At 40.0% G+C, this 26,740-nt stretch overlaps 1 protein-coding gene across 5 annotated transcripts in view; it reads right to left on the bottom strand.

The window, feature by feature from the left end:
- Positions 1–26,740, bottom strand: part of Sorcs1 (sortilin related VPS10 domain containing receptor 1) — a 497,305-nt gene that overhangs the window by 105,883 nt on the left and 364,682 nt on the right. For all 5 annotated transcript variants that reach the window (XM_048338294.1, XM_048338297.1, XM_048338296.1 and 2 more), the window contains exons 6-9: positions 22,338–22,402; positions 8,372–8,490; positions 6,091–6,180; positions 1,061–1,240 (exon numbers count right to left, since the gene is read on the bottom strand). In XM_048338294.1, coding sequence (XP_048194251.1) covers positions 1,061–1,240; positions 6,091–6,180; positions 8,372–8,490; positions 22,338–22,402 — 454 coding nt within the window. The remainder of the gene's footprint in view (positions 1–1,060; positions 1,241–6,090; positions 6,181–8,371; positions 8,491–22,337; positions 22,403–26,740) is intronic.

Raw genomic sequence — 26,740 nt, 5'->3', positions numbered from 1 at the left:
TATGTTTTTAAATGGCTCATTATAACCCATTATAAATCTTTCATACTCCTTAAGAAGAACAACAAATGGCTAAATTCCAGGCCCCAAAGTAGCTTTTTTCCTACCTCCCTGTGCTTTAAGAGAGTAACAGAAGCTTTGGCTTGCCATGAAAGCTGACTGATCTAACAAATACGATTTTATTTTAAATAAAATGTTTTGAAGCTAGGTGTTGGTGGCTCGTGCTTATAAGCCTAGCTACAGAGATACGAGGATTGTGGTTCAAAGCCAACCCAGACAGAAGTCCTTAAGACACTTACTTATACATCTGTGAGACTCTTATATCCAATAAACTACTCAGAAGAACCTGGAAGTCACACTATGGCTCAAGTGGTAGAGCACTAGCCTTGAGCACAAATAGGCTCAGGGACAGCGCCTAGGCCTTTAGTTCAAGCCCCAGGACCATCCCCGGCAGGAAAGTCTAGGGAGACTCTTATCTCCAATTAAGCACTAAAAAGCTATATAGTTGTCTTAGCAGAATCATGTAAGCTGTTTTGGTTTTTCAGTTGTTTGGTAATTCATTTTTTTTCCAGGGTTAGGGGAAAGAACCTATTAAACTTACTTCATTCCCAGGTCCAGGGAGCAGAAGGTTATTAACAAAGGGAGATTCTTGAGTTAAAGAAGTCTTTCATATTAAGAAGTGATGTGATGGCATGCAATGATGGCCCTGTCTTCCACTCTTCCTCAGAGAGAGATAAGGAAATGCTTCCCACTACCCAATTGTGTCACAAGCTGTCGCCTTTCCAAACAGGCTTTTAAGCCTCACGTCACCCCTTTAATTGCCTGTCTTCCCAGGAACTTTCCAAGTCCTCTAGGGCTTCAGATCTTGTAGACTTTTTCCAGATAAAGAGCTCTGTAGATTGCAAATTAATGACGGAAAACCAAAACCAAACCATCTGTACACATTTCATCCCCCGAGTGGACAGAGGCTGCAATACAGCTCCACCACTGAGAGATAGCTATGGGCTCACCAGCCAGGCCAGGGACGTCCATGTGCAGAAGTTCATGCCCCCTGGTGACATACCTCATAGAGGTCGATCATGACATTGCCCTCAGGGCCTCTGCTGCTCTGGACATTCTCCAAGGCCAGGGTGAAGTAGACACCACGCGTGTCGGAGATGTAGAGATTGTAGGTGTCATTTTGGTTCCATTCTTGGACGGCGGCAAACACTTGGTTCTCATCTGTGCTGATGACATGCATGTCCTGCGTAGAGACACAGGAAGTGAGGAAGGAAGAGGCATTTCATATGTTAATCTGGCCTGTACCTAACGCCGGTAGAATGTAATAGATTGAGACACTGGGATGCAAGGCAGAGAATTTCCTTTTGCACAGATAAGAAATAATAATTAACTAGCTAAATACTAATCATGTATTTTCTTTGTCATGTGTAAGGTCAGAAAATAGGGTCATGACAAAATAGGACAGGGAGATATTTAGTAGCTCAGTTATAATTTAATTGTTTCATTAGATAATTTGAACAATACTTTCTTAAATAGAGATGACTTGAGAGAACCAATCATGCTGATGCACTTTCAAGTTCAGACAGGGTTCTTGCTCAGAGGCTTTCTCTATGGAGCAAACATGAAGATAATCTGAAGATAAAAAGGAAACAAATAAGGCCCAAAGTATCTTACCATGGCATAGATATTACCTAAAAACAAGGTAGACATAGAAAACCTCAGGCCTCTCTTCCTGAATCGATGTAGTCATGTAAGTAAGATTCCTAGATGAAAACTGCATGTACATTTAAGTTTGGAAAACATTGCCCAATGGTTCAGCAACCTCTGGAGGGCTTACAGGAGTAAAGTGATCGCCAGAGAACTCACTAACATAATGACTTAACTGCTGCTAATCGACGTTGTTTATTCTGAGAAGCCCTGCATGAAATCTTAAATAAAAGAGGGAGAAAACCAGTCTTCATACTAACATTTCCAGTGGTCTTGGAAGACAGGAAAAAAATGAGGGGAACATGGAGGTAGTGCATACTCCTCTTGAGATGAGAATTCCTAATCTTTTCTTCCCTATTGAGAACTCTAGAGAAGTAGAGTTTAATACAGATTTCATCCCAACTCTCTGATCAAGGCTTACTATATTCTTTAGAGGACTGCTGTTGAAATGTTTTCAGTTGTCTTTTGTTCTTTGGCCTGAGCACCAAAAACTGTACAATATATCTTCAAAGAAGAAACAACAAGACAAATTTTTTTAAAAGCGTCCCCCTCCAATAGAGTTGCACATAATCACAATGTAGACAGATTCCCGGCTGTTATGCAGCTGACTATGCACATCATCACTGGTGGAACAGGCTCTCCCCTTGAGGAGTTTCAAGAGGTTCGCCAATCTGCCTTGACAACAATTCCAGTGTTGAAAATTGTCCTAACTGTAAATCTAAATTTTTCATTGTACCTTCAGTTCAGATCTTAGTTTTATTATTTATCCATGAGACAGGAATTCTGTCTGTGCTTAAAATTTCTACCTGGTTCCTCCCTTCCCTGCACCATGAAGTAGTGAATATAAAATCAAATGTTTTTATCTAGGTCACTTGAAGAAATAATCACATGATGATAACAATAGATCTCTCCATAAGGATGGGAAAGGGAATAACTCTCCTCTTCTTTCTATAACTTAATTTCATTAAATGGATTTTTTTAAATGACGTTGGTCATAAATACTTTAACTAAAGTATTCACATATTCAAATACCACTCTTTTACCCCTGCTCACCTAATTCTACTAGGAAGTAGAATTCTAGGCTCTTGTACCAAGAAGAAGCATAATTATAGGCTCATGCCTATAATCCTAGCTACTCAGGAGGCTGTGATCTGAGGATCATGGTTCAAGGCCAACCTGAGCAGGAGAGTCCATGAGACTCTTATCTCCAATAAACTACTCAGAAAAAGCTGAAAGTGGCACTGTGATTTAAAGTGGTAGACTACTAGCCTTGAGTGAAAAAGCTCAGGGACAGTGCCCAGGCCCTGAGTTCAAGCCCCACAACCGACAAAGAAAAAAAAGACAGGGGAGTGTATTCTTTCTCTTTTATTGATTTATACATTTGTACACTAAGATGGGATGCTTTGTTTGAAATAAGGTTTAATTAGATAGGCCACTCTGGCTCCACTGGAATGCTGAGATTACAGTTGTGTGCCACCACACCTGGGGATGAAATGCTGAATTAATACTGAATTAAAGGGTGTTAATTTTCTTACGGGGTATCTTCCATATGCCAAAGAGCTACTATTACTCTCTAGAGAAAGATTTGATCACAGGGCTAAATTTTTACAGAACATTACTTAAGACATTTTATTCTGTGTAAGTGCATATCTGAAAAAGTATTTTTGTGAGTGAGCTCCTATTATACAAAACAATGAGGAGAAGGCAAATTGATCAATCATCTACCCAAGGTTTCAAACCAAGTTAAGTGACAGATGAGGGTCCAAATTTGAATCCCTTTGTCTTGAATCAAGGTAGCTTCATACCACCTGCATTCTTCTGCACATCTATCTTCCACCTTGGAGACAACTGAATCTATACTAATAATAATATTACCTTGCTTTTATAGAGTATCTGTCCTCCAAAATGCTCCAAGCACTTTCATATGGATTGCCTCATTTATCTCACTTGAGCAGCTCAGAATGAGACCCAAGTAAGTTACGAGAAAGAAAACTGCCACTCTGTGTCTGTCTGCAGGATTTGGAAAACATCTGGGCATACACATTGCTCAAAATCATTTGATACATGATGGAATAGACTCTGAGGTGTTCATCAGCTTCCCACAGATCATCTGTCTGTATTGATAATTTTGTATGGCCCATGAATGATGATGTGACTCTCCAGATGGCCCTGAGCAGAAAGGGGGGAAAAAAGATTCCCTACTCCTAGTATATTGTTGAATGTGTTAGCGGCACTATTAAAATTCAGCTCTCTCTGTCCATGACTTTTTCTTTACTATTATATTAGTAATTAGTTTTTAACACAGGTCAGGGGAAGTCAAGTCTTTCAAGAAGTGACCTAATGGCAGTTGATGATTAGACAAAATGAGCTGCTTTGTCTCCATGCCTTCATTCAGCACAGAGCCTTGTTCTTTTCAAGGTGCAGCAAGCAGGCTCTGAGAGAAGGCTATGGAAAGAATGCATGCACTTTTTCTGAGGCTCACGCGGTCCTCTCTGCAGGTGTAATGGGACTGTAATGAAGCATCTCATTGCTTTCTATAAAACACACCCACCTAGACCAAATAATTTACTCATTTGGCATGCTAGTTCCCATTTTTGTGGTAACAAGCTAGATTAATCGCTGCATTCATTCTGCTTTCAGAGCTCAAGTGAGGCTGAGTCAAAGGAACATGCTCTTTGGGGAACAGAAAGGGGAGGGACAGATAGCAGATTCAGGTTCAAAGTAGAACTTGGCCTTCCAGATTGTCTAGATACCACAGGGGACAGCTTTCAGCAACCATCTGATCTTTGAGATGATTGTAAATAAGGAAAGTGAAGTGCCCAACTCCCATACCTCCAGGACACTTCCACAAGAACTGCTCTGATTTTAAACTACTAGTTACCATCCTCACTAAGCATGAGGATGCGATGATACTGCTGTTTCAGGACTTAGTTTCACTTACTCTCGAACCAGAGGATCACATGGCATGGAATACTTCTTGTTTTGAAATGTACATTTTGCGAATCAAATGCTTCATTTTTTTTCTCAAAGACATCAAAATTTATTTCAGTACTCAGGGTAGGAAGCAACTCTGTGTTACTTACTGGGCTAATATACCCATCTCCCTCAGGAGAGAATCCTAGGAGATAATCACAGGTGGTTTTTATTTTTTCAATAATACTTAGTTTTCATCTTACATTTATGGAGTGCATCTAATTCTCATGTAAGGTAAAATATCAGTGTTGGTAAATCTTATCTTACTGAGGAAAAGAAAAAATATGCAAATCAAGCATAGGAACTTAAATGTACAGACTCTCACAGACATGGTTCTGTATAATTACCATAGTTGCTAGTCTTTAAAAAGCTGAAAACAATAATAACCATTAGCATGGATATAGTGGTTTTGAGTGAATAGAATCATTCAATGTGTGATATTACCTCTACTGGGCTATGATCTATAGACATCATCCTTCACTGATAGGGTATGGGGTAGCGTGTTGGTCCAATTAGGGAATTCTACTTGGATAAACTGGAAAAATTTTCTATTACCATCTCACCTGAGAGCATCCCTGATATGCCCTATGCTATGCCTGTAATATAATCTCCTGAGACTCACATAGCTATTGTTAGTCCAAGATGGCACACTACAAAGGCAACTGTAAAAACACAAGAGAAAGAGACAAGAACACTCATGTCTTTACCTCTTGCACACACACACTCTCTTGTTCTGAGGTTAAGCCACAACAGATGAAGAAAACCTGGCCACTGAAATTTCCAAGGATCCGGTATTGTCAGACTTCAGACCGCTAGGTGGCGCTCCATATTAACCGAGTGTTCCACTCCTGGCAAGACAGCCTGGAGTTGTCAGCGACTGAGGGTCTTTAACTGTTGTTAAAGTTCTGCAGGTCTGTGCCTCAGAACTGCAAGGACAGTCTCACTGAGAAAGAAAGCAGAAGTTCCTGCCACGTGGCTGTAACACCTGGCAGTCAGCAAGGGCAACATGGTGGGCTGGGCCCCACCTGTTGACTGTAGACCAGGTGGCCAACACGTTTTTAATTGCCTTGATAAAAGTTCTTTAGAAAGAAAATCCTTGAAAATGCTTAATATGAAAAGGCAAAGTTTTCAATACTGCATACTGAAAAGCAAACCACATTGCTTCCTAATTCAGTCAGATGCTATAGCTTCTATTTCAGAGTGTGAGGGACCAAAAGGCAGAGAGAAAGAGAGCAATGAGGCAGGCAAAAACAGTGAACAAAAGGCAACTGCAACTTATGAAGCACAGATGGGTAGAGATAAGCATAAGCGATAATCCTGGGAGACCAACCAGGTCCCTGGAAATCTGGTGGAAGCAGGACTATGTGAACTGGAGGAAAGAAGTGAAATGAGAAAGAAGCACTCAGGGCATACCTTGGGCAAAGCATATTTCGGAAGCTTCATTTGGGCAAAGGCATTCCTTCGGTAGGACACGTAGTAATGGGGTCTTCCTCCAGATGTCAGCTGGATCAGAAAAACAAGGTTGTGAGGAGAGCTGCGAAAATGATTAAGGGTCACAGAACAGTCTACTAAATAGAAGAGACCAATCACCACACAGCAGCATAAATGCCCAGTGTGAAGAATTGGCATTTAGCTCTGAAACCACATGTACACTGTATATGCATGAGTGAAGGTCAACACTGGACCTACTGGACAAAAGAACAATTCCTTAACTGATGTTGTGGTTCAGTTATTCCCAGAGCTGTGTGTTTTCCCCAGTGAGATGCAGAAGCCTCCAGGTTCATGGACTCTCTGTCCATTAGCAGCCCAGCTCTCCAGCTCCAAACAAACAGGTTCTTGGGCTGTGTAAGAAGGAAATGGTGCAAGCCGCACAAGAAGGGGAACTTTGTATCTGTGGACACTGAATTCCAGTGTGATAGTGTCACATACATGGCTATTAGCATGTGTCCTCCAACAAAAGATGGCAGTGAAAAAGCCAAGCCAAGATTGTGGTCTAAATGTACTCCAAGTTTGTATCTTTCAGGTGGAAAGACTGGCCCAGATTTCTATACGATATACAGGTGCAAGAATCCTAGTAGGCTGAGGAAAAGATCACGGGGTGCTTCCCACTTGGGTACAAGCACTGTGCTGGGAGCAATGTTGAATGTGTCCCTGCCAATCCCCTCCTTGGTATTGTCTTAAAAGCTGTGTGAGGAACTTGAGTTTGATTGAAGCCAGGTGGAGTTTGTGTCCTCACCATATCAATGTTTGGGGTGAATGTACATCAGACACTTGGGGTTGTGACTGGCATGTGCCATCTCCATTGCTATAAAGCTCACAGTGGATGGGGTGGCATAGAAGAAATACGTGAAATTCTAAATGTAGAACCCACAGATGTGGATTTTTAAACTGTGGACAGGAACCCGAAAGTTTCTATCAGCAGTTTCTCTCTCTCAGTACTCCTGGGAGCAGCATTGATAGAGAAATGAATTAGACAGCAGTGGTATGTGTAAGCCATATTAATGTATATTGAAATTACAGAAGGATTCATTTCTCTGAAGAAGAGGAAAATGGTGTATGCAAAGTCATTTGTGAACCATCTTTAAAACAGGCTAATGTTGGTGTTGTGAGCATTTGGAAATATTACTTTCTGAAAGCATAGAATTAGATCTTCAAAATTATTTTGTCCAAATAAAAATATTAGTGTCTACAAGGTGTCTAGAATGTGTCGTGATTGTAGCAAGACTGAAGGATCATTTTTCAAATTGTGCTACAATTTAAATGTGTATATGTGTATAAACACACAAACATAGTTCAGTTATTTAGCAATTCTAGCTTTGCCACTTATAACACAAAAAACACTTATAACACAAAAAGCAATAACAGAACTTCTAAATGCATTGTCCACATCAGCCTAAAATCGTTTCGCAGAGGCTGAATAAAAGCAATGGGACTCCCTGTCTCTTCTAACAACACATGAAATCTCAGCTTCTCAAAGTGTTTCTTGTTCCTTTAGGAGGTGACAAGCCAGGCAGAACACAGCTGAAAGTTTCTCTTTCTTTCAAACACAGTCAGCACCTGACAATAACAGCTGATTACTCTTACTCTGTCTTCTGTCTCCCTTCCACCTCCAGCCACTGCATTGTACAGTGTGCAGCTCTTTATGCCTTTTCTTTTACTTTGTAGGTGGCTCTTGGGAGGGAAAAGATTAACTGGCCATACTTCTGATAAGAAGAGACTGACATATCTGCTTAGTCCCTTTGAGGACTGAGGAGCTTCTTTGCAAAGTAGATCTTTGGAAAACAGATGAAGGAGACAAATAAAACTGTGCATCATCCTGCAGATAATCTTCCTGCTCTAAACAGCACCTTTGTGACTTGTTGATAAGGTTCTGCAGATATTGCAGAAAGATCTAATTCATATTCTATGAGTATACAAGCATCTATACTCAGTGGTGGTTCTTTGCCTTCTTTCCCCCTCACTCCTCACTCCTTTTCTCCCTTCTTCCTTCCTTCCCTCCCTCCTCTTTCTTTTCTTTTCCTTTCTTCCTTCCTTGTTTCCCTCCCTCTCTTGTTTAATTCTTCCTTCTCCCTTTCCTTCTTTTTTCCATCTATTTTTACTCTTAAGGGCACATGAGTAGAGAAGGCTGCAGAAGGGAAAGAATCAAGAAACAGAAATGCCTCTGAGACAGTCAATAGGAGTGGATGTCTCATACCTGGACAAATACATAATCATCTTGGACAATCAAGGAGTCTGGGTCAATGTAGCCTGGAAAAGGTTTATTCTTGTTGGCATCTGTGCAATTCTGCATTCGACATGTTAGATATTGTGAATCTGAAAAAAAGGGGGAAGGAATGGGGGGAAATGCACATTACTTTAGAGTTTGAAGGGATATTCTACCTTTCCTTTGCTGCCTCCAATACTTACACAAACCTCACAATCTTTATGTATTCCATTTTATACTTATTATTACTGATATTTATAATGATAATAATTATTATCCCCGTATTGTCAATTCCCTTTCTGTTCTTACCATTAAGTCTTACCAGTCTGGAGATGTAATGGTAACTCACACACACATACACACTCAGCCTCCATTGCTGGAGATACTGAATGTGTGCTTTCGTAATGAGATGATGGAAGTCCTTACCTAAAATGGTTTTCGCCTCATTGCATGCATTCAACACCTTCCACTGTCCACACTCCGTCCTCCTTCCGCCTCCCAAGAGCATCTCCTTAACTCTTGTGATAATTCTCATCCGATCTACTTTATGTTTAGGAACTCGGCCAAACTTTCCACAATAGCTGAGACTTTCAATTCGCGTTCTCTTCACCTAAAATGGTTCTTCCTAGACTGTTACCATACAATCTCTCAATTTCAGGTCACTGATATTTCTGAGGATCATCCAGAATTAATCTCCAGCATACAATACCCTGTTAGCTCCTACCAGAGAATTTATCTCAACATGGCAATATTATGGTAGTTATGTATTTATGTGATATATATATATATATATATATATATATCCATCTATCCTCTGGAGAATTAGAATATAATGCATGTAGTCTTCAGGAAAATAGACGCCTGTAGTTCTTTATTTTTGTCCCCTTTCTCTCTCTCTGATGCACTCTGTCTAGTTTTTAATATCTATCCTGGCACATAGGTAGTAAATACAATTCTGCTGGACCACATATGTTTATTTGAATATATATTTGTAAATTAATCTATTTTACTTGTGATTGATGCTTAAGGAGTAGGTACAGCAAGAGATGAGAAACTTGAAGAGATAAGCAGGGGATAACTACTAACACAAAGTGTGAATAGGTAACAATGTGCCACGAGGGATATAGGATTCAATGAAGATGTCTCTTAAGGTAATTAGCATGTCAGCACTTCCAGGGAGTATCTGTGCAGGAAACCTTGGGTAGCTCTGAGTTCGTTCCAAAAATGTTCCAGGGGTGGCGAATGTGGCTCAGTGGTAAGGTGCTTGCCTAGCAAGCATGAAGCCCGGGATTCTGTTCCTCAGTACCACATAGACAGAAAAAGGCAGAAGTGGAACTGTGGTTCAAGTGGTGGAGTGCTCGCCTTGAGCAAAAGAAGCTCAAGGATAGTGCCTAGGCCCTGAGTTCAAGCCCAAGGACTGGCAAAAAATAAAAATGTTCCAGGATGCAACAGGTGTCTGTTCCATCCATGACTGACTAATGCAGCTGATAGCGAACTCAGAATGCTAATAGAAGCATTCTACTCATCATTTTCAATTGCCCTTCAGCCTTCTGTGGGCATACATAAACATGGTACTTTTACATCCAAGTAAATAAAACTAACTCCAAAGTTGAACTACTGAAAGGTCCTCTGCGCATCCTTTCCCATCTCATTCCCTAGAATTCCTGCTGTTCCATTTTAAAGCATAACTCAAGATCTTTCTCCTTAAAAAAATAATTTCTGGGACTCATCTCTTCCCAGAGTGGTTATCTATGTGGGGCACAAACTCCTTACCTCACAATTTCACACTCCATTAGACCATTTTGCAGCTTTCTAAGTGACTTTATTGTTTCCATAGGTAGCTTAGGGACACAGGATCTATGTGTGAAAATCCATGAGATTCTTTTTTTTTTTTTTTTTTTTTGGCCAGTTCTGGGGCTTGGACTCAGGGCCTGAGCACTGTCCCTGGCTTCCTTTTGCTCAAGGCTAGCACTCTGCCACTTGAGCCACAGCGCCACTTCTGGCCATTTTCTGTATATGTGGTGCTGGGGAATCGAACCCAGGGCCTCATGTATACGAGGCAAGCTCTCTTGCCACTAGGCCATATCCCTAGCCCAATCCATGAGATTCTTATCTCTGATTAACCCCCAGAAAACTGGAAGTGGAGCTGTGGCTCCAAGTGGTAGAACACTAGTCTGGAGTGTAACAACAGGTCTGGGACAGTGCCTCTGCCCTGAGTTCAAGCTTCCCAGCAACAATGAAACAAAACCAAAACAAAATAAAAACAAAACCATGATGCATTTGTAAAGGAGAGTATGTGTGGCAAGGGAAGCAGAAGGGAAAGGGAGAAAGAAGAGTGGACAGTGGTGAATATTAAAGGGGGATTAATATTATATATAGGTATGCATTATATAAGTATGTATATAGGCATATAAATATACTACTATGAAACGTACCAGCATCTATTAGAAAGGGGTAAGGAAGAAGGATGGTAATAAAGAATGTATGTTGTAAATATCACAATGTAACCCCTTTGTACCATTTACTTATGCTACTACAAATGGAAAGCCAGGTGTATATACACAAATATAATCTTTATCAAATTAATAAAACAATTCCTTTATGAAGTAATTTGCTAAAATACGCATAATTAAAATGGTATGCTTTGATCTCAGTCTAATTTAAGAGAATGCTATGTAAGAAAATAACAACCTAGGGCTAGGAATGTGGCTTAGTGGTAGAGTGCTCGCCTAGCATGCATGGAGCTCCGGGTTCGATTCCTCAGCACCACATAAACAGAAAATAACAACCTATACAAGGTTTTACCCATTTGGATATTCACAAGTGTTTACTAATCACTAAAAATGAGAGAAGAAAATAGGCAACAGCAGAGGAATAACTAAGCTGTGGAACATGCCCCATTAGGTCCTGACACCCCGCTTCTATGAGGAAATGTTTAAAGTTTACAACATAAAAACAGGTTACTGATTAGTGATCTTATACCAATTCCTTAGTTTTGAATTCCTTAGTTTAATTCCTTAGTTTTGAAATACATATCTTGATCACAAAATATTAACACTAGGAAAAATTGGTGAAGAGCACATATCAACATACATATCTCAGTAAATTTCTGGCCTATGTAAAATTGTTCCCAATAAAACTATTGAAATGTAGGTTACCAAAATACTGCATTGTGAATCTGCCATTTTTCAAAATCTATCATCTACCTATTATCTATCTATCTACCTACCTATCTATTGATACACCCATACATATCTATAGCTATCTATACCAATCAATAAGCATCTATATCTATTTATATGTATCTATAGATATCAATATATGTGTGCCAAATAGGAAAAACATATAAAATATGTATGCATATGCATGAGATGCCAACATTAGAGGTAAGGCCATAATGTGAGATGAAAGTTTGATAAGCTGTGAACAGATCTCTGGTCTAGCATGTCTCAGCCGGGTAAATGGAGGCAGTGACCAGGAGCCACGAGATGGGTTGTGTCTATCTGCTCTGCACATTTTGTTTTTCTCCAGCCTCTTTATTGACTACTGTGGTTGTACCTGTACAATATGCCTGTCTTTGGGCTGAGCATTACCAGGTACACAAGAAAAGGCCTTGGAAGCACTCTTCAATCCCATTCTTGTTGAGAACAGCTAAAGTGATATTTAGAAGCTGAAGGATAAATGCTCCATTTTGAGCTGCCTGTCTGAGGAAGTGTCCCTGGTTCGTTCCCCTTCTCTCCTGGTAATGGAAATAGAAAGATATTGGCGGCAGTTCATAATGAGGGACCAATCGCTCGCATTCCCCAGGGGTTTGCCATAATAGCATGATGTATGATGAGCTCTTTCCATATTCAGTTCTGCTGAGTGCATGATGCGATTCCATAGGACGGGTCTTGTAATTTGGCATTAATTAATGTCAATTAATGTATGCAACTGCTAGACGTTAGAACTAATTTCATTACTTTCCCTACACAGATGTTTTCCTTGCCACAGGTAATTAGGACACGGTGCTACTCTTCTCAAGCATTTTTCACTCCAGGCAACAGCTGCCATGTGGGATCACGTGATCCCCATCCGCCCAAACCTGTGCAGCTACAGGGGAAAGAATCTTCCTTTACAAAGCCAGGCTTTGAATCTAGGAACCGATTAAGGGCAGACATACAAGCTTCTGACTTGGTATACTCAAGAAAATCACTCAGCCTCTCTACATTCTGATCCATGGCTTGGGAACAAATGATATTGAATAGAAGATCAAAGTGTTTAGACTATTGCCTGGCCCATACTGTATTGAATCTCTTGATAGCTGGAATTGTTATTCCCAGCCCACAAGGTGAATTTTTATATACCACAAAATCTATTCTCGCAGAGTCAACAGGTGTTTTGCAAAGGCGATGTGGGATAGGGGTCAGCAGGAGAAAGTCAGCAGCATGTGGAAATCACCTTTGTATTGAGTACTCAGCCACATTTGAACTCAGCACTGAGTACTTTTGCAGTCAGCACATGGTCCCATTTGCACAGGACTGAACAACCTAGAGCCTCTTTGCTTGTCAGTGCTTTCTTCCCCCCTTCTGTTGGATCCATCTCTTGGGTTCTAGCTCCATCTGCATCAGGTTGTTTGAGAAGTAAATCATGGATGGAGTTGGGCCTTAAACTCTTATAGTGAGGTTGAGTAGAATTTTAGGGCCAAAAGGTTGTGTGAAATCAAAGGATCACTTTAAGATCTAACATGTCTTTACCACATTTCACTTTGTTTTGTTCACTTTCCTTCTCCACAAAACAAAGCCCTGTGATGTTGCTAGGCAAGTTTGTATCCTTGGGTCTTTTGCTATTTGTAATTGGTACACTTATTCCTGGACCATGCCCTATGCTCAGTCAGAGAGTTCTGTTTTTAGAACTGCCTTGTCCTCTCCTGTTAGTCGGTGCAAATTCTTTCTGGGCCTCGGGTGAAGATTTTTCTGGAGGATCAAGCAGATTTCTCCTTTCTCAGAATGTGTACATGGTCAGTCACAGCAGAATTAACCTCCAAGATAATCAGAGCAGCCCCTCCTCTAGGTCAGGAACGGTGCTAAGGAGAGTACATTTTTTGCTTTGTTTTGTTTTTCTCTTTTACACTTTGTAAAAAAAGAAGTCCAGAAAAAGATTACATTTTATATGTGAAGAAACCTCAAGTTCTTAGGGATGACATTTGTGCAAGCTCATACCTTCGTAAATGGCATAGGAAAATGTGTTACAAGCCTCAAATATGTATTACAAGCCTCAAAAAACTCTATCTGTTCGCTCTGTTAAGAAATACTTATGCAGCACCAAATATTTTAATACATCTTTATGTTGCAGAAGTTTAACTATAAGGACAACTATAAACTGTGCAATCAAGCACTTTGAAACATGTTTCAGGGCTAGGGATATGGCCTAATGGCAAGAGTGCTTGCCTCGCATACATGAAGCCCTGGGTTCAATTCCCCAGCACCACAAAAATAGAAAACGGCCAGAAGTGGCGCTGTGGCTCAAGTGGCAAAGTGCTGAGCACAACGAAGCCTGGGATAGTGCTCAGGCCCTGAGTCCAAGGCCCAGGACTGGCCAAAAAAACAAACAAAAAGAAACATGTTTCCATCCACCATTCATTTTCAACTTTCAAGAACGATAGCATCTGCTTCTCACTTTTTCTTTCAGTCTTTCATCAACTGATTATTTTGGAAGCAATATTATTGTCCTCACCCACTGTGTGCATGTGCACAGGTATCCCCATGTAGCAATGTGCTGATATTCCCATGTACCTCATTCTGTCACCATCCCTCAACTCCTCTGTGGAACAAGCCAGCTGGTAACTGAGAGCTGCAAAAGCAAGCCTCTACCCTCCACCCTTGGCTCCTGAACTTCTGTATGGAAATTAAGACCTTCCATAAACATTATAAAGTTTAAGTCTTCTCCTTTGGCACCATGAGCTTGTGATGTGACAAGCTCAAAATTACTTTCTATTTTTAAAATCTGTTGGTTTGTGACCAGTGTAACTTATTAACTAGTGTCTTTTATTACTGACCTTTGGGCTTTTGAAAGGGCCAGGATGAAGATGAGGAGACAAGAAAGGAAAAATAGACAGGTTGGAGAAGATCCTGGGATCATAAAACTTCTGCCAAAAATGAGACTAGGGGTAGCATATGTGGGAAAGAACTAAAATCATACAACATGAATGGAAATATAGAAAAGCTGATGACAACTTAGGGTGCTGAGTACATCCTACGGTACATGTGAGGGCACTGGTAAGAGACCAGCAGCCTCAGACCCAGGTATAGGTATTCTCCTCTGTGCTGGAAGTTCTACTGAGATGCTGCAATTGGTTTACATTGCGTCACACCCAACTTATGCGTTAGAATACTCCTGAGGAGAAAGACTGTATCTTACTCAGTCTGCATCCTGCATGCACTCTATTCTCCTTTCATTTTCCTTCTGCATGTGCACACACATTAATTATATAAGTGCACCACCCATTTGTTTATGATCTGCCCCAAGTAGAAGATCTGAACTCTAGACTCGGTCTTTTACACATGGGTAATAGAGAATTTGGCATGATGAAGGTGTCCAATAAGGTTTATCAAAGGAATATGTAAGCAATCAAACCTGCCTTTAAATATGAACTCTGAGACAAAATGGGAAAAACAATCATTGTAAGCCTTGCTTTCCTTGTCATTAAAATGAGGGAAATAACAATAGTAGCTATCTCCAAGGCCAGTTGTAAATGACGCAGCTAAAAATTTGCCAGGGCAGCAGCACGGGGAAAATAATAGAAATGCAGTACCTGATATGAGCATCATTGTTGCTTTGGGCCAAAGGAGATTCATGAGTAAATATCACATTTTTATTTCTAACACGAGAATTGAAAACATTTGGTATTTCCTAGAGACTTAGAAATTATTGCCTATAAATGCTCAGACACTGTTGTCATCAGTACCTTGAGAGATCAGGAGTATTCTCTGAAAATATAGACAACTGTGCTAAGCCACAAGGGATGGACAGTTTTCTCTGCTCTATGTTCACTGTCATCCTCAGAGGAGGGCCTGGATCCCCTCACACAGACCACTCAGGAGGGGGAGACAGGATGCTGAGTGATGACCAAGAATCTGAAATGAAGGCTGCCTACTTGAGCCTGTTGGACACTGTCATTTTCAGGCTTTCCCTTCTGCGTGGGGAGGAACGTGCTATCTCATTTCAGACTTTTCTCGCTGTTTTTCACAGCTACCTTTAGGTCCCAAAATCCAAAGAGGCCAAGATATAGTCTCTCATGATTGAAATCAAGAGACTTTAGCAAAGTGGGAAAATGGGTCAGATGGACAGCTGGAGAGAATGGCATAGATCTGGCTGAGCATCTCAACCTGGTGATCAACTGAGGACCGAAGACAGGTGACAATAATTTTGTGCAGTGCTGGGAAGACCACAAATGGAGACCTTTAACTCTTTAACTCCTTCCAAGGTTCTTCCCTAGAAGCTATGAACAAATGGACTCAAAGAGAAGCTTAATAAAATTTTGGGGGATCCAATAATGCCAACTGACACCTGGGTTGGAACTATGGCTGTAGCAAAGGTCAAGATGGATACTCCTTTATGATCTGTCTAAAATGCCAAGTGTCCATCTTCTCCAACATATTGGAATCATTTCATATCTCCTGAAGCTTATAGAAGAAGAAGCCAAATTAATAAAGTAGAACAACTAATAGTCCAAGTTTTCTCTTAAACACAGATTAACACAGTGAGTGTCATACCATGCTTTATTACTTAGCAGATGGTTTATGTTTAAAAGCTTTTATAAACTCCAAGATTGCTGAGGGCTTGCAAACAACACAATAATCTTCACATTGCAGGACATTGTATCCTTATAACTAGTTTATGAGAAAAGAAGACGTCCTAGAAAATTTAAAATACAGGTGTGTGTATATTTGTATGTCTATTTTCTGTGTATGTATGGGACTGTGTGTAGTACATATCTGTGTCTAAGCAGGTATGCATACGTGTATGTGTGTATATATAGTTTTCATGTGTCTGTGTGGAATATTTGTGTGTCTATGTGTGAATATGCATGTTTGTGAGTAAATGTGTCCATATCTATGTGTATTTGGGTGTGTTTATGTGTATATATGTGTATGTGTGTGTCTTTTTGTGAATATGTGTATGTATGTGTATGAAATACATGGTTCTTACTCTCATAGGCTGCTTTTATAGACTGGTTGAAAGGAAAAGCTATGACCAAATAAATGCATAAGTAGAATTTAAAATTTTCAATTGATATGAAAGTACAAGAGAAGCAGTCATACAGTCAGATGAAAACAAAAGAAGAAATCAGTATACACTGGGAATTCAAGGAAATCTTCCTCAGAAACAACTGTCTAGCCATGGGTGTTACAGCATCCAAGATAACCAAGTGCACACACTGGGATGGAAACAGGAAGAGAGCATTCCCAGGAAGAGGAAGGGACAAGAACCATATTCAACATGTGTAAAATGATTCCTCCTATGATTAGGAATTGGATTTGACTTTCCAACTGATGTATTTGACTATTGTGTACCCTTTATTTGATCAGAGTTTCTCTTTTTGGTATAAAAATACTCAGCTACTCAGGAGGCAGAGTCCAGGAGGATCACTACTTGAGGCCAGCCTAGGCAAAATACGAGACCCTCATCTCATCAAACAAAGCTGGGGGTAGGGGCCATGTGCTTGTCATTCTAACTACATGGAAAGCATAAATAGGAGGATCGCTGTCCAGACTTGCCTCTGTAATTAACATAAAGCCATCTGAAAAATAGGGACTGAGGTTGTAGGAGTGTGGTATAGCACCTGCCTCGCAATCGCAAAGTCAGGAGTTCATGACCCAGGACCACCATCAAGAAAACAAAACAAAACAAAACAGAAAAGTAGTTGCTGTTGGTAATTTATTTGTACTGACTGACCTTTCCCTTTACAACACTCAGAAGTTCTGCTACGGTGCACTTGTAGGACTGGTTTCTTCACCACCTTCCACAATATTCAAACAGCTTCCTTTGATCTAGGTATCAACTATCCTTGTTCCACATAGAAAACCGGATGGGAAGGATGGAGGATAGGAGGTTGAAAGAGATTCCCAGTTCTCACCAGAGACAGAATTAATGTGATACATAGTGATGTCAAGTTGTAAGTTTCATTTTTATTTTATCCCAATATGTAATGTACTGCTGGTTTGAGATTCATTTCACAGAGTTTTGGGAAGTCATTTTCACAGTTGGCTAAAGGACCAAGTCTTGTTTTCCCCAGTGAAAGAGATTATTCCTTGGGAAAGTCATTACAAGGTTACTTACTCATGCAAATACACACTGAGACCACTAACTGTCCCCTGTCCCTTGTGTCCACTTGCACGGATCACCAGCAGCACAGAAACATTCACGTCACTGGCTGGGACTTCAGTATTAGAAGTAGGAGGGAGGGGCAGTTATGGCTAAACATGGTACGGCAGGCTTCCTTACACCATATGTGTTTACAGATGAGCATGGATGCAGAACCAAGTGTACATATCGGGTCTTTTGTGAAGCATTCTGAGAGAAGCTGGACTCTTGCCCTCCATAACCAAACACACACAAATGGGACACTCAATTTTAGGGCATTAGCAAATTTCTCGTATCCATCCATTAGTCTTTTAGAGCTCCTCTGACCCTGTGGCTACAGACTGTCCTTAATTATGAAGGCCAGATTCATTGACTCATCTAGTGTTAAATATTTTAGGTTCTGAGTTACCTGTTAAATGTGGAACCAAGATTAATTAAGATACGGATTTCCATGAAGGTTTCAATCCAACACTTTGGTTTATATATTCTAACTGCATATTTTATACACATAGTCACATATGCGCTCATGCTATGTAAATCAATAGACTATAATGTATCCTTTTAGTATTTTACTGAACTGAGAGAATATGATATGCATATTGGATATATCCATACCCCAAACCACATGGAAATATTAAAACAAAAATTTTCCACAGTTGAACAAGGGAGCCAATAAGAAAGGCCACATCCAATAAATATGTTTAATTTTTTCCAATAATACTTGCTGTGAATGATGGCAATCAAGCCCTTTCTTTTCTGCTCACCTTCTAGGCAGAAAGAATAAAGCATAAAAGAATAGTATCTTTGTCACAGATGTAAACTATAAGACACACACATTCAAGAGTATAGTTGGTTTGAAAAATCTGTGCCAGTTATCAAACTTCACAGAATAAAAAATTTCCAGATTTAATATCCCTTTGAATTCAGGGACTTCAGTTGAAATACACATCAATTACAAACTGTAATCTAAGACATCTGAAATGAGATCAGGATGAACTTTGGAATAACATAAGCAGGTCAGTGTTTGCAACCCACCTTATGGAACAAGTCAAACAAGTCAGCAGGTGTGGTATTTTTTTTCTGTGTCAAATGTGTGAGAACCTTGGTTACAAAACTCTTGAACACAACAAAATAAAAATAAATTCCTTGCTCAAAAAATATCTGTGATGATGATGTTTTTATATATATGTATACACACATATAATTATACATATACCTTACAGGAAATGCAACCTGGAATATAAGCAATTGGTCCCCTATATTTGAATTCTGAACAAAACAACCATGAAGACATAAGAAAACAAGAACAAAGGACTACTTTAACCAGAGAATGGGAGGTGCTAATGTAAATATGGGAATTGGTGGAGCCTGACCAGTCTAGAGCATAATTGTACTTTACAGTCTTGCCAGCCACATTTGCTGAGTTTTTACCACTCTGATCACCCTGTGTTCTGTTCTTCCTCCTCCTTCTCTGACCCTGTTATCTGAAAACACGGTTATTGACTATCTTGGAGATAGATGGTAGAGTGTGGAATGGGGAGAAACAAAAAGAGACAGAGGGAAAAGGAAAAAGAAAGAGACAGAGTAAGGGACGGAAATGAGCTGTTACGGTGTTGACAATCTCATTTTTCCCCACCTGGAGACAGGGCCAGGTGTTTCACTGAGATCCTTTCTCAATTGATAGGTAGTTGGCTGTTTTTTTGTTGTTGTTTTTTTTCGGTTTTGTTTTGACATGGTTAACTTTTCAAATTAAATCCCTTTATTGAATTTTCACCAATGGATAGTTTCTGAAGATATATTGCCTTTGCAAAAACAAAAGTTAAATAAAACAGATAAAATTAGAGTTGCCTTAGTTCCTGCCATATCTGAGATTACATTTGGCATCATCATCTACCATCCCTTGTGCCTTTGGCAAGCAGAGGAATAGTGCAGGGTGTAAGAAAGGATTGAGGGCAGTCAAAGCCAGGCCTGGCTTTGAGAATGTGGGTTTATATACAAACCAGAGAGTAATGTTATCCCAAAAAAACTTGAGCATGAAAGTGATCTGAGCTGTTCCCAATTCCATCCTGAGTTTCCCAAAGGGAAAGGTGGTTAGACCGAAAACTCTCACATTAGCTTAATGTTGTGAGATTTTGCTACCCAAAGCAGGTTCCACAGATTTGTTAGAAATGGAGAATTTCAGGCCCTTAGTGAATCAAATTCACACCTCAGTAACATTCTTACACGGATTACATGCAGGTTAACGTGTGAGATGCAATGCTTTAAAATTTCCATGAAACATGGTCATTGAGGCAAGAGGGCTGGTCAGTGTGTGTTAAGGGCAGCATTTACAGACCAGTGTGGAGAAAACACTGCCACTGCATGACCACAGGAAAGGAATGTGCTATTTTGAACTGAATGGGAGGACAGAACAAAACCAAAACAAAAGAACACAGCTGGATGCAATCAGAGTAAGAAAGTTGTTTAGAATGAGAGTTAAGAAAAGCTTGCCTATGGGGCTGGGGATACGGCCTAGTGGCAAGAGTGCTTGCCTCATATACATGAGGCCCTGGGTTCAATTCCCCAGCACCACATATACAGAAAATGGCCAGAAGTGGCGCTGTGGCTCAAGTGGCAGAGTGCTAGCCTTGAGCAAAAAGAAGCCAGGGACAGTGCTCAGGCCCTGAGTCCAAGGCCCAGGACTGGCAAAAAAAAAAAAAAAAAAAAAGCTTGCCTAATAAGCGCATGCTGAACCTAAGGGCTAAACCAACTACAGCAATTAGTTACACTCCAGTGGCAGAAGAGGAGGGTGTCCTGGCTACAGGTGACAGGAAATATCAGCATTTTGTATGGCAAAACAGAGCCAGTGCACATCAAGAGTGGGAAGCAAGCCCAAAGCCCTGTAGGCAGGGAACAAGGAGAAGACAGAGCTAAGCCCAGTTGAATAAACAGGTACCACATTATCCTGGGGCTAAAGTCACAGTTCCTCCTTTGTTCTAACCCATTAGAAAATGGGACATCCAGGAAACTCAGGAAAAAGTTTTTCTACAGGATGTATAGTGAAACTCAACCTTGGAAACCAAGGTAACTCTTTTAATGCAGTACAATGGAGTAATCCGCTCCTGAGAGAGAGCCACCACAGACAGGGAAACGAAGTTTTCAACTCCTGAGTCCTTCTGGGTCAGGTACACTGCCTAGAACATCACAGAACACTGCCCAGCCTGGGAGTATGGGAGGAAGCTGATGGTGGCCTTGGATGGGAGTTTGTGTATACTTAAGAATATACTCAGGCAAAAAGAGTAAGTGAAACTTCTAGATATGGAAATCCCCCATGTGAAAGTGGGAGGAAAGATGATACCTGGAGAATTGATTTGCATGTGTGGTCTGGTATGCCCCCCCCCCTTTTATTTTGGCTCAGAAATGTAAAGCTTAGGTGTCTCTATCATTGTGTAGGGAAGAATAAAGGACAAGTATACAAGTAAAGCAAGTGGGGGATGAGAATTCGTTCCAATTGTGAGGGGTATTTTAGAGACAGGGGATGTGTTTTAAACTCAGTTACTACTCTCTAGTTCAATGTGGGCAACTCAAATGCCCCCATGGCTCTCTGATAATTGGGTAGTTCATCCTTTGTCTCTCCTTTACATCATACGACTTCTTTCTGTTCCTCTGTCTTTTCTCCCCACAGCCATGTTCTTCTAGGTCCCTTCTTTCCTCTACCTTAGTTCTGTATCTTAGACCTAGTGGTAGCACATCAATGTTTTAAATCTTCTGAGTTTCCTCAGGACCAAAGAAAGGAAAGGAAACTTAAATTGTTACTGCCCAGTATTTGTCAGCTTAGGCTAGATGCTGTATTTTATACATGTTGTCTCCTCTGATTCTCACCTCACTTGGCTTTGTCCTCTAGGTATGTATTTACTACATCTTTGCATCTGTTATTATTTGAACTTCTCTGTAATATGGGAATAACACCCTCCTGAATTAATGTGAGGACTCTTCATGATAAAGTGCCTTGTTTGATACTATGACTTGCACAGGGTAATTGCTAAATCCAGACAAACTGCCACAAGAGCTATAATTAAAGACAAAAAAACTGAGGACTAAATGGTTTATATCCGCTTTCCAAGGTGACACAAGTCTTTTAGAAACTCATAGATGAAATGAAGATCTGGATCTACCATTTACTCGCCTGGACATCATACACCTGAATCTCTACTCTATCCACAGAGCGCTGCCCTCCACTAACAAACCTAATTCAGGCTGATGAGAACCAGCAAGGGTGAGAGACGAGTCAGCTACTTCCCCTTTTGCTGCCTCTGATTGAAGACATACAAGATGCTTCTCTTTTCCTGTTCTTTCCAAGTATTTTGTGAATCTCTAAAAAAGAGAGTGCATTACTGCCTAAAGAGATATGGAAAACTGAGGAGACTGAGCAAAAATAAATCCAAACAAAGCAGCAGCAGCAGCAGCAGCAGCAATAACAACATACTTCAGAAATCAGGAGTTTGGGAATTTTCGTTACTTGGAAAGATAGCTATGTGTCTTAAATTATTGTCATTGAGACTGAACAGACCATTCTTGACTAATTGATAAGACTAATATCACTATGGAAACTGTGATACACTGAGTTACTTACGACCATCCACGGTTCTGGCTTCAAGATGCACAAGATCTGGTTCTTTGTTCGACCCCATCACAGACCTGAAAGAGGGAGAGACATAGCAAAGAACATCTACATTAATAACTTCACAGACATTTAATACCCACAAACCCCTGAAAACCACCATCTTGGAATATATTTATTCCGATGATGTATATATAGTGTGGCATCAACATTTCCATTTCAAATAAAAATGATAATGAAACTTTTATTTAATGAAGACCAAACTGAACTCTGGCAATGATATTGTGTATTATTAGCTCAGATCTGTGGTTAAGTCCCTTGTGACACACATGTATGTATTCCTGTAATAACTCTGCTGACAGTGTATTTAACTTTCAAGATTTATCTGGCAGATGCCAGGCATACTGCTTTAGTTGGCTGACATGAGCCATGAGCTACTTAGCAAACTGATTAAATTCAACTTTTCACTTGAAATTTGCAATAATCGCCACCTCTGACCTGTGATTTGTGAATGAACCAAGCGACTTCACCTGGTCAGAATGACCATTATTTACCTGTGGAACCAAGCTGACAAAAAAAAATGTAGTTGCCTCTCCAGCTCTGTCCTAAACCCATATGTATAAGCACAATGAAAGTCGAACTAACATTCCTTGGAGGCACAATTTCTATTGTACAACTATACAATGAGCTATGTGAAAGAGAAGTAATTATTCTGTTAAATAAGCAATATAGAATGACATCCTCTGTCTCTGAAATTTTAATACATAGTAAAGCTCAGGCTATCTGTACTTGAAACAAATATACCAGAATGTTTCTTGGTTACATTTCTATTTGGATGTTAGAGAAATGGCTCCAGACTCTTCCTTCTGCCTGTCTCCGGCCATTCAGCACAGTCATGCAGATCTCAAAAGCACACCTCATTATTAGAACTTTATGGGTTCCCAAGATGGTGGGTGACAAACTCTGTCTCCCTTCCTCCATCACCTCCCATGCTCAAAGATTCCTCTCTTCCTGAAATGCTACATCTACTTCCTCACCACTCAGAGAGCCCTGTAGGGTTTGGATTGTCATTCTGAAATGCTCTGCACTAGCTTGACCATAGTCTCTTGAATGCTTATTTTAAGACACATCTGAAGTTTGCTTCTGTGTAATATGCCCAATTTACAGTAAGGAAAGCATTTACTTAGATCAGAGGATATTTATTTAGATATCCTTGTAAGATGCTTATCACAATTTAATATGAGTAATTTCTTTCTGCAGTTCTCTAAGTGTGAAAGTGGTTCCTTCTTTGAACATGCACAATCACATGCACGTGTGTACACATGTGCACACACATGCACGCATGTGCGCGCACACACACACACACACACACACACACACACACCATGCAACAAATAGAGCTACTAAAAGAGCTTATGCTAAACACGTTGTATTCATACTTCTTGGTCTGATGTGAAAGAAAGATGCCCTCCCTCCAATTAAAAAAAAAAAGAGATTAAAAGAAAGGTGAAAAATGAGGAAAACGAGAGGAGAGCAAAAGAGTGTCATTACTCTATTTCTATCTCAAATACTTCCAACATTTTAGTTAGGATTTTAGAATTTGGTAATTAGTTTTTTATGTATTTTAAGATGAGATTGAAACCGCAATGAGCTTTTAATGGTCACTTGTAGAGTGAGATATCAGGACTGGCTTTGAGCACCTATTCAATCCTGTTAGTAAATCTGATTTCTGGTACTAAGCACAAAGAATTGGACACTCTTGTTTTATGCCTTGAAATCACAATGTGAATATCACAGTCATAGTTTGCTATGTACTCCACTCAACTCTCAGAGGAATTTCTTATCACTGTGCTCAGCAAAACAGAGAAACGGGTTCCTTTAATAAATATATGGACAACATATCTACACAAGCCAATCTTAGCTATTATTTCCAATATGTGGGGCTATTTATTTCTAGAATTCAGCAAAAAAAAACTATTAAAAAGATGAAAAATTTTGTCCAGAAACCTTAAGTTATAGAAAAAAGCAATATATATATAGCTATATATCATATACTTTTATATTGTCTTTCAGTTTAACCTGAAAAATCATTACCTTTCTCAAACTGAATTTCATGGAAAGGAAGGGAGGTGTTCATCTATGCACTTACTGGTAAGTCTGCCTGGAATTTCCTTCACTCTTCTGCTTTCATAACTCGTGTCATAGCTGTCAATGGCAGAAGCTGAATGTTGCCTTCCTAACAGGTATGTCACTTAAGCCAAGCTTGTCATCCCTTTTAGACTTCTAGAAAAATGCCCATACTTTCCACAACAAACAGGATTAAAATAAATTTTCCCATTAAAAACTTCTTGGAGTATTAAAGATTTATCAAAATAATTAATTGTTATCAGTCATCAGACAAAAAAAAACCTAAGACTCAACCTAATAGTCACTGGCTCAAATAGCAACTGCAATAAATATTTACAATTCACTTATGTATTCATTTACCTACTTATTTAGTGAAACACTCTACATTCCTATTACATCATAAGATCAGGGGGTACAGAGTGCTTTATCTTGAGAGTTTATGTCAACAGAAGCGACAGCCAACCAATGAAATGAGGTTTGAAACATTCCAAATGCTATTCAAAGATATAGGAAGAATAATTTTCCACCTTCAAATACTGGATCTGGGAAAGAAGAAAGTTCTGGGAAGTCTTTAGAGCAAATGGATGGTATCTTCTGAGATACACAACCAGAGAATCGGTAAGCAGTGATGGAGGAGGAAAATTGTTCAACTTAAATATAAATTATAGTGACTAAGCTGTATGTCTCATGACCAGACAAGGGCACTCTGTGTGGACATTGGTAGACTGAATCTTGTGCTTCTAGCACAGAACAGCCAAAGATAAAATGACAAGCTAATGGACATTCAGTCACGAGACACCATTGTTCCTTAGAGTAAAGTTTTATATTTGATCTTAAACACCATGCATGGCATCATAGGACATTAAAGCAATTCAGTGTATCCAAAGGTAAAGGGAAGAACCCATTTCTGGATTACATGTGAGTCTTGCTATGAAGAAACACCATGAAATCACCACTAGATCTGATAGATGGAAGAAAACAAGAAAAAACCTTTTGCTTCTATGCTTCACTAACTTGAACTGATGCTTACCCCGATAGGCCATTTTAGAACACAAAATAAGCATTATTAAAGAGAGGAATATGAAGAAATCTAAACCCAGGCTGCACACTCTTACACTGTGCCTTTCTTTTTTTTTTTTTTTTTTGCCAGTCCTGGGCTTTGGACTCAGGGCCTGAGCACTGTCCCTGGCTTCTTCCCGCTCAAGGCTAGCACTCTGCCACTTGAGCCACAACGCCGCTTCTGGCCGTTTTCTGTATATGTGGTGCTGGGGAATCGAACCTAGGGCCTCGTGTATCCGAGGCAGGCACTCTTGCCACTAGGCTATATCCCCAGCCCACACTGTGCCTTTCTAATGCACAACATCAGCCTTCTAAACACAATCAGCCCGTTGCAGCCCTTTGCAGATATTTTCTTCATAGCAACTCAGAAATGTCACTAGCTTCCCCTTCTCCTGGAATTTATCTGAGTTTATACCAGTTTAATATAGTGCTCAATAAATGTGAGAGAGCCACAAAATGCCCTGATGTAGATAACTGCAGAATGAGTATTTAAAGGAAGACACCATGACCAGATAGCACCCACTTAGTCAGTTTTAGAATTGCAGTTCGTGGCACATGACAGCATGGAGAGGGTTGTGCAGAGGAACAGAGGCTGAGAGGATGGAGATGCTGCCTTATGATGGAGCATCAGCCCACAGGAGGTCTCCATAAACTAGACATTGAAGCAAGCAATCCTATCTGTCACCCAAAGAAGAGAGAAAAACCTATAGGTATTAATGAACAACTAGATTCTGATTTCCTCATTGACTTTCAACAGTTTCCTCTTCACCTGCCACTATATCCAACAAAGCATCAGGAAAATGTTAGATGAAGTCTAGGGTTGTATTCTTGAACAGCGAGCTCAGCTTGAAGTCTTTCCTGTTACCTATCCAGGGGCAAATAAATGGTTAAGAGCAAATAAAAAGCACTCTAAATCTGTCTTTAAAAGAAGATCATGTCTCTTTTGCCCGTGAAACCAGCTTGCTGTTTGCTTCTTTTCTTCTAGTTCTCAGTCTCACTGGTTTTCCAGCACCAATGTGGCCTCCCATGAATAACAAACAAATAGGTGATATATAAATAGATGGCAATTAGAAATGATCTTCAGTTTTGTGCATGGTGAGTTCCCTGCAGAGAATCAGCATGGCCAACAACTCTAAGTGCACCAAGTTCAAGTTTTACAGTGTTTTGTTATTCTTATTCCTCAAGCCAGGAGCCTCACTTTATTTACATGCTCTCTGCCACAATGTGAA

This window comes from Perognathus longimembris, chromosome 2, assembly GCF_023159225.1.
Source record: "Perognathus longimembris pacificus isolate PPM17 chromosome 2, ASM2315922v1, whole genome shotgun sequence".
Taxonomy (NCBI): Eukaryota; Metazoa; Chordata; class Mammalia; order Rodentia; family Heteromyidae; genus Perognathus; species Perognathus longimembris.
The sequence above is the reverse complement of the archived record's forward strand: the minus strand, read 5'-3'. Positions and strand labels throughout refer to the sequence as shown.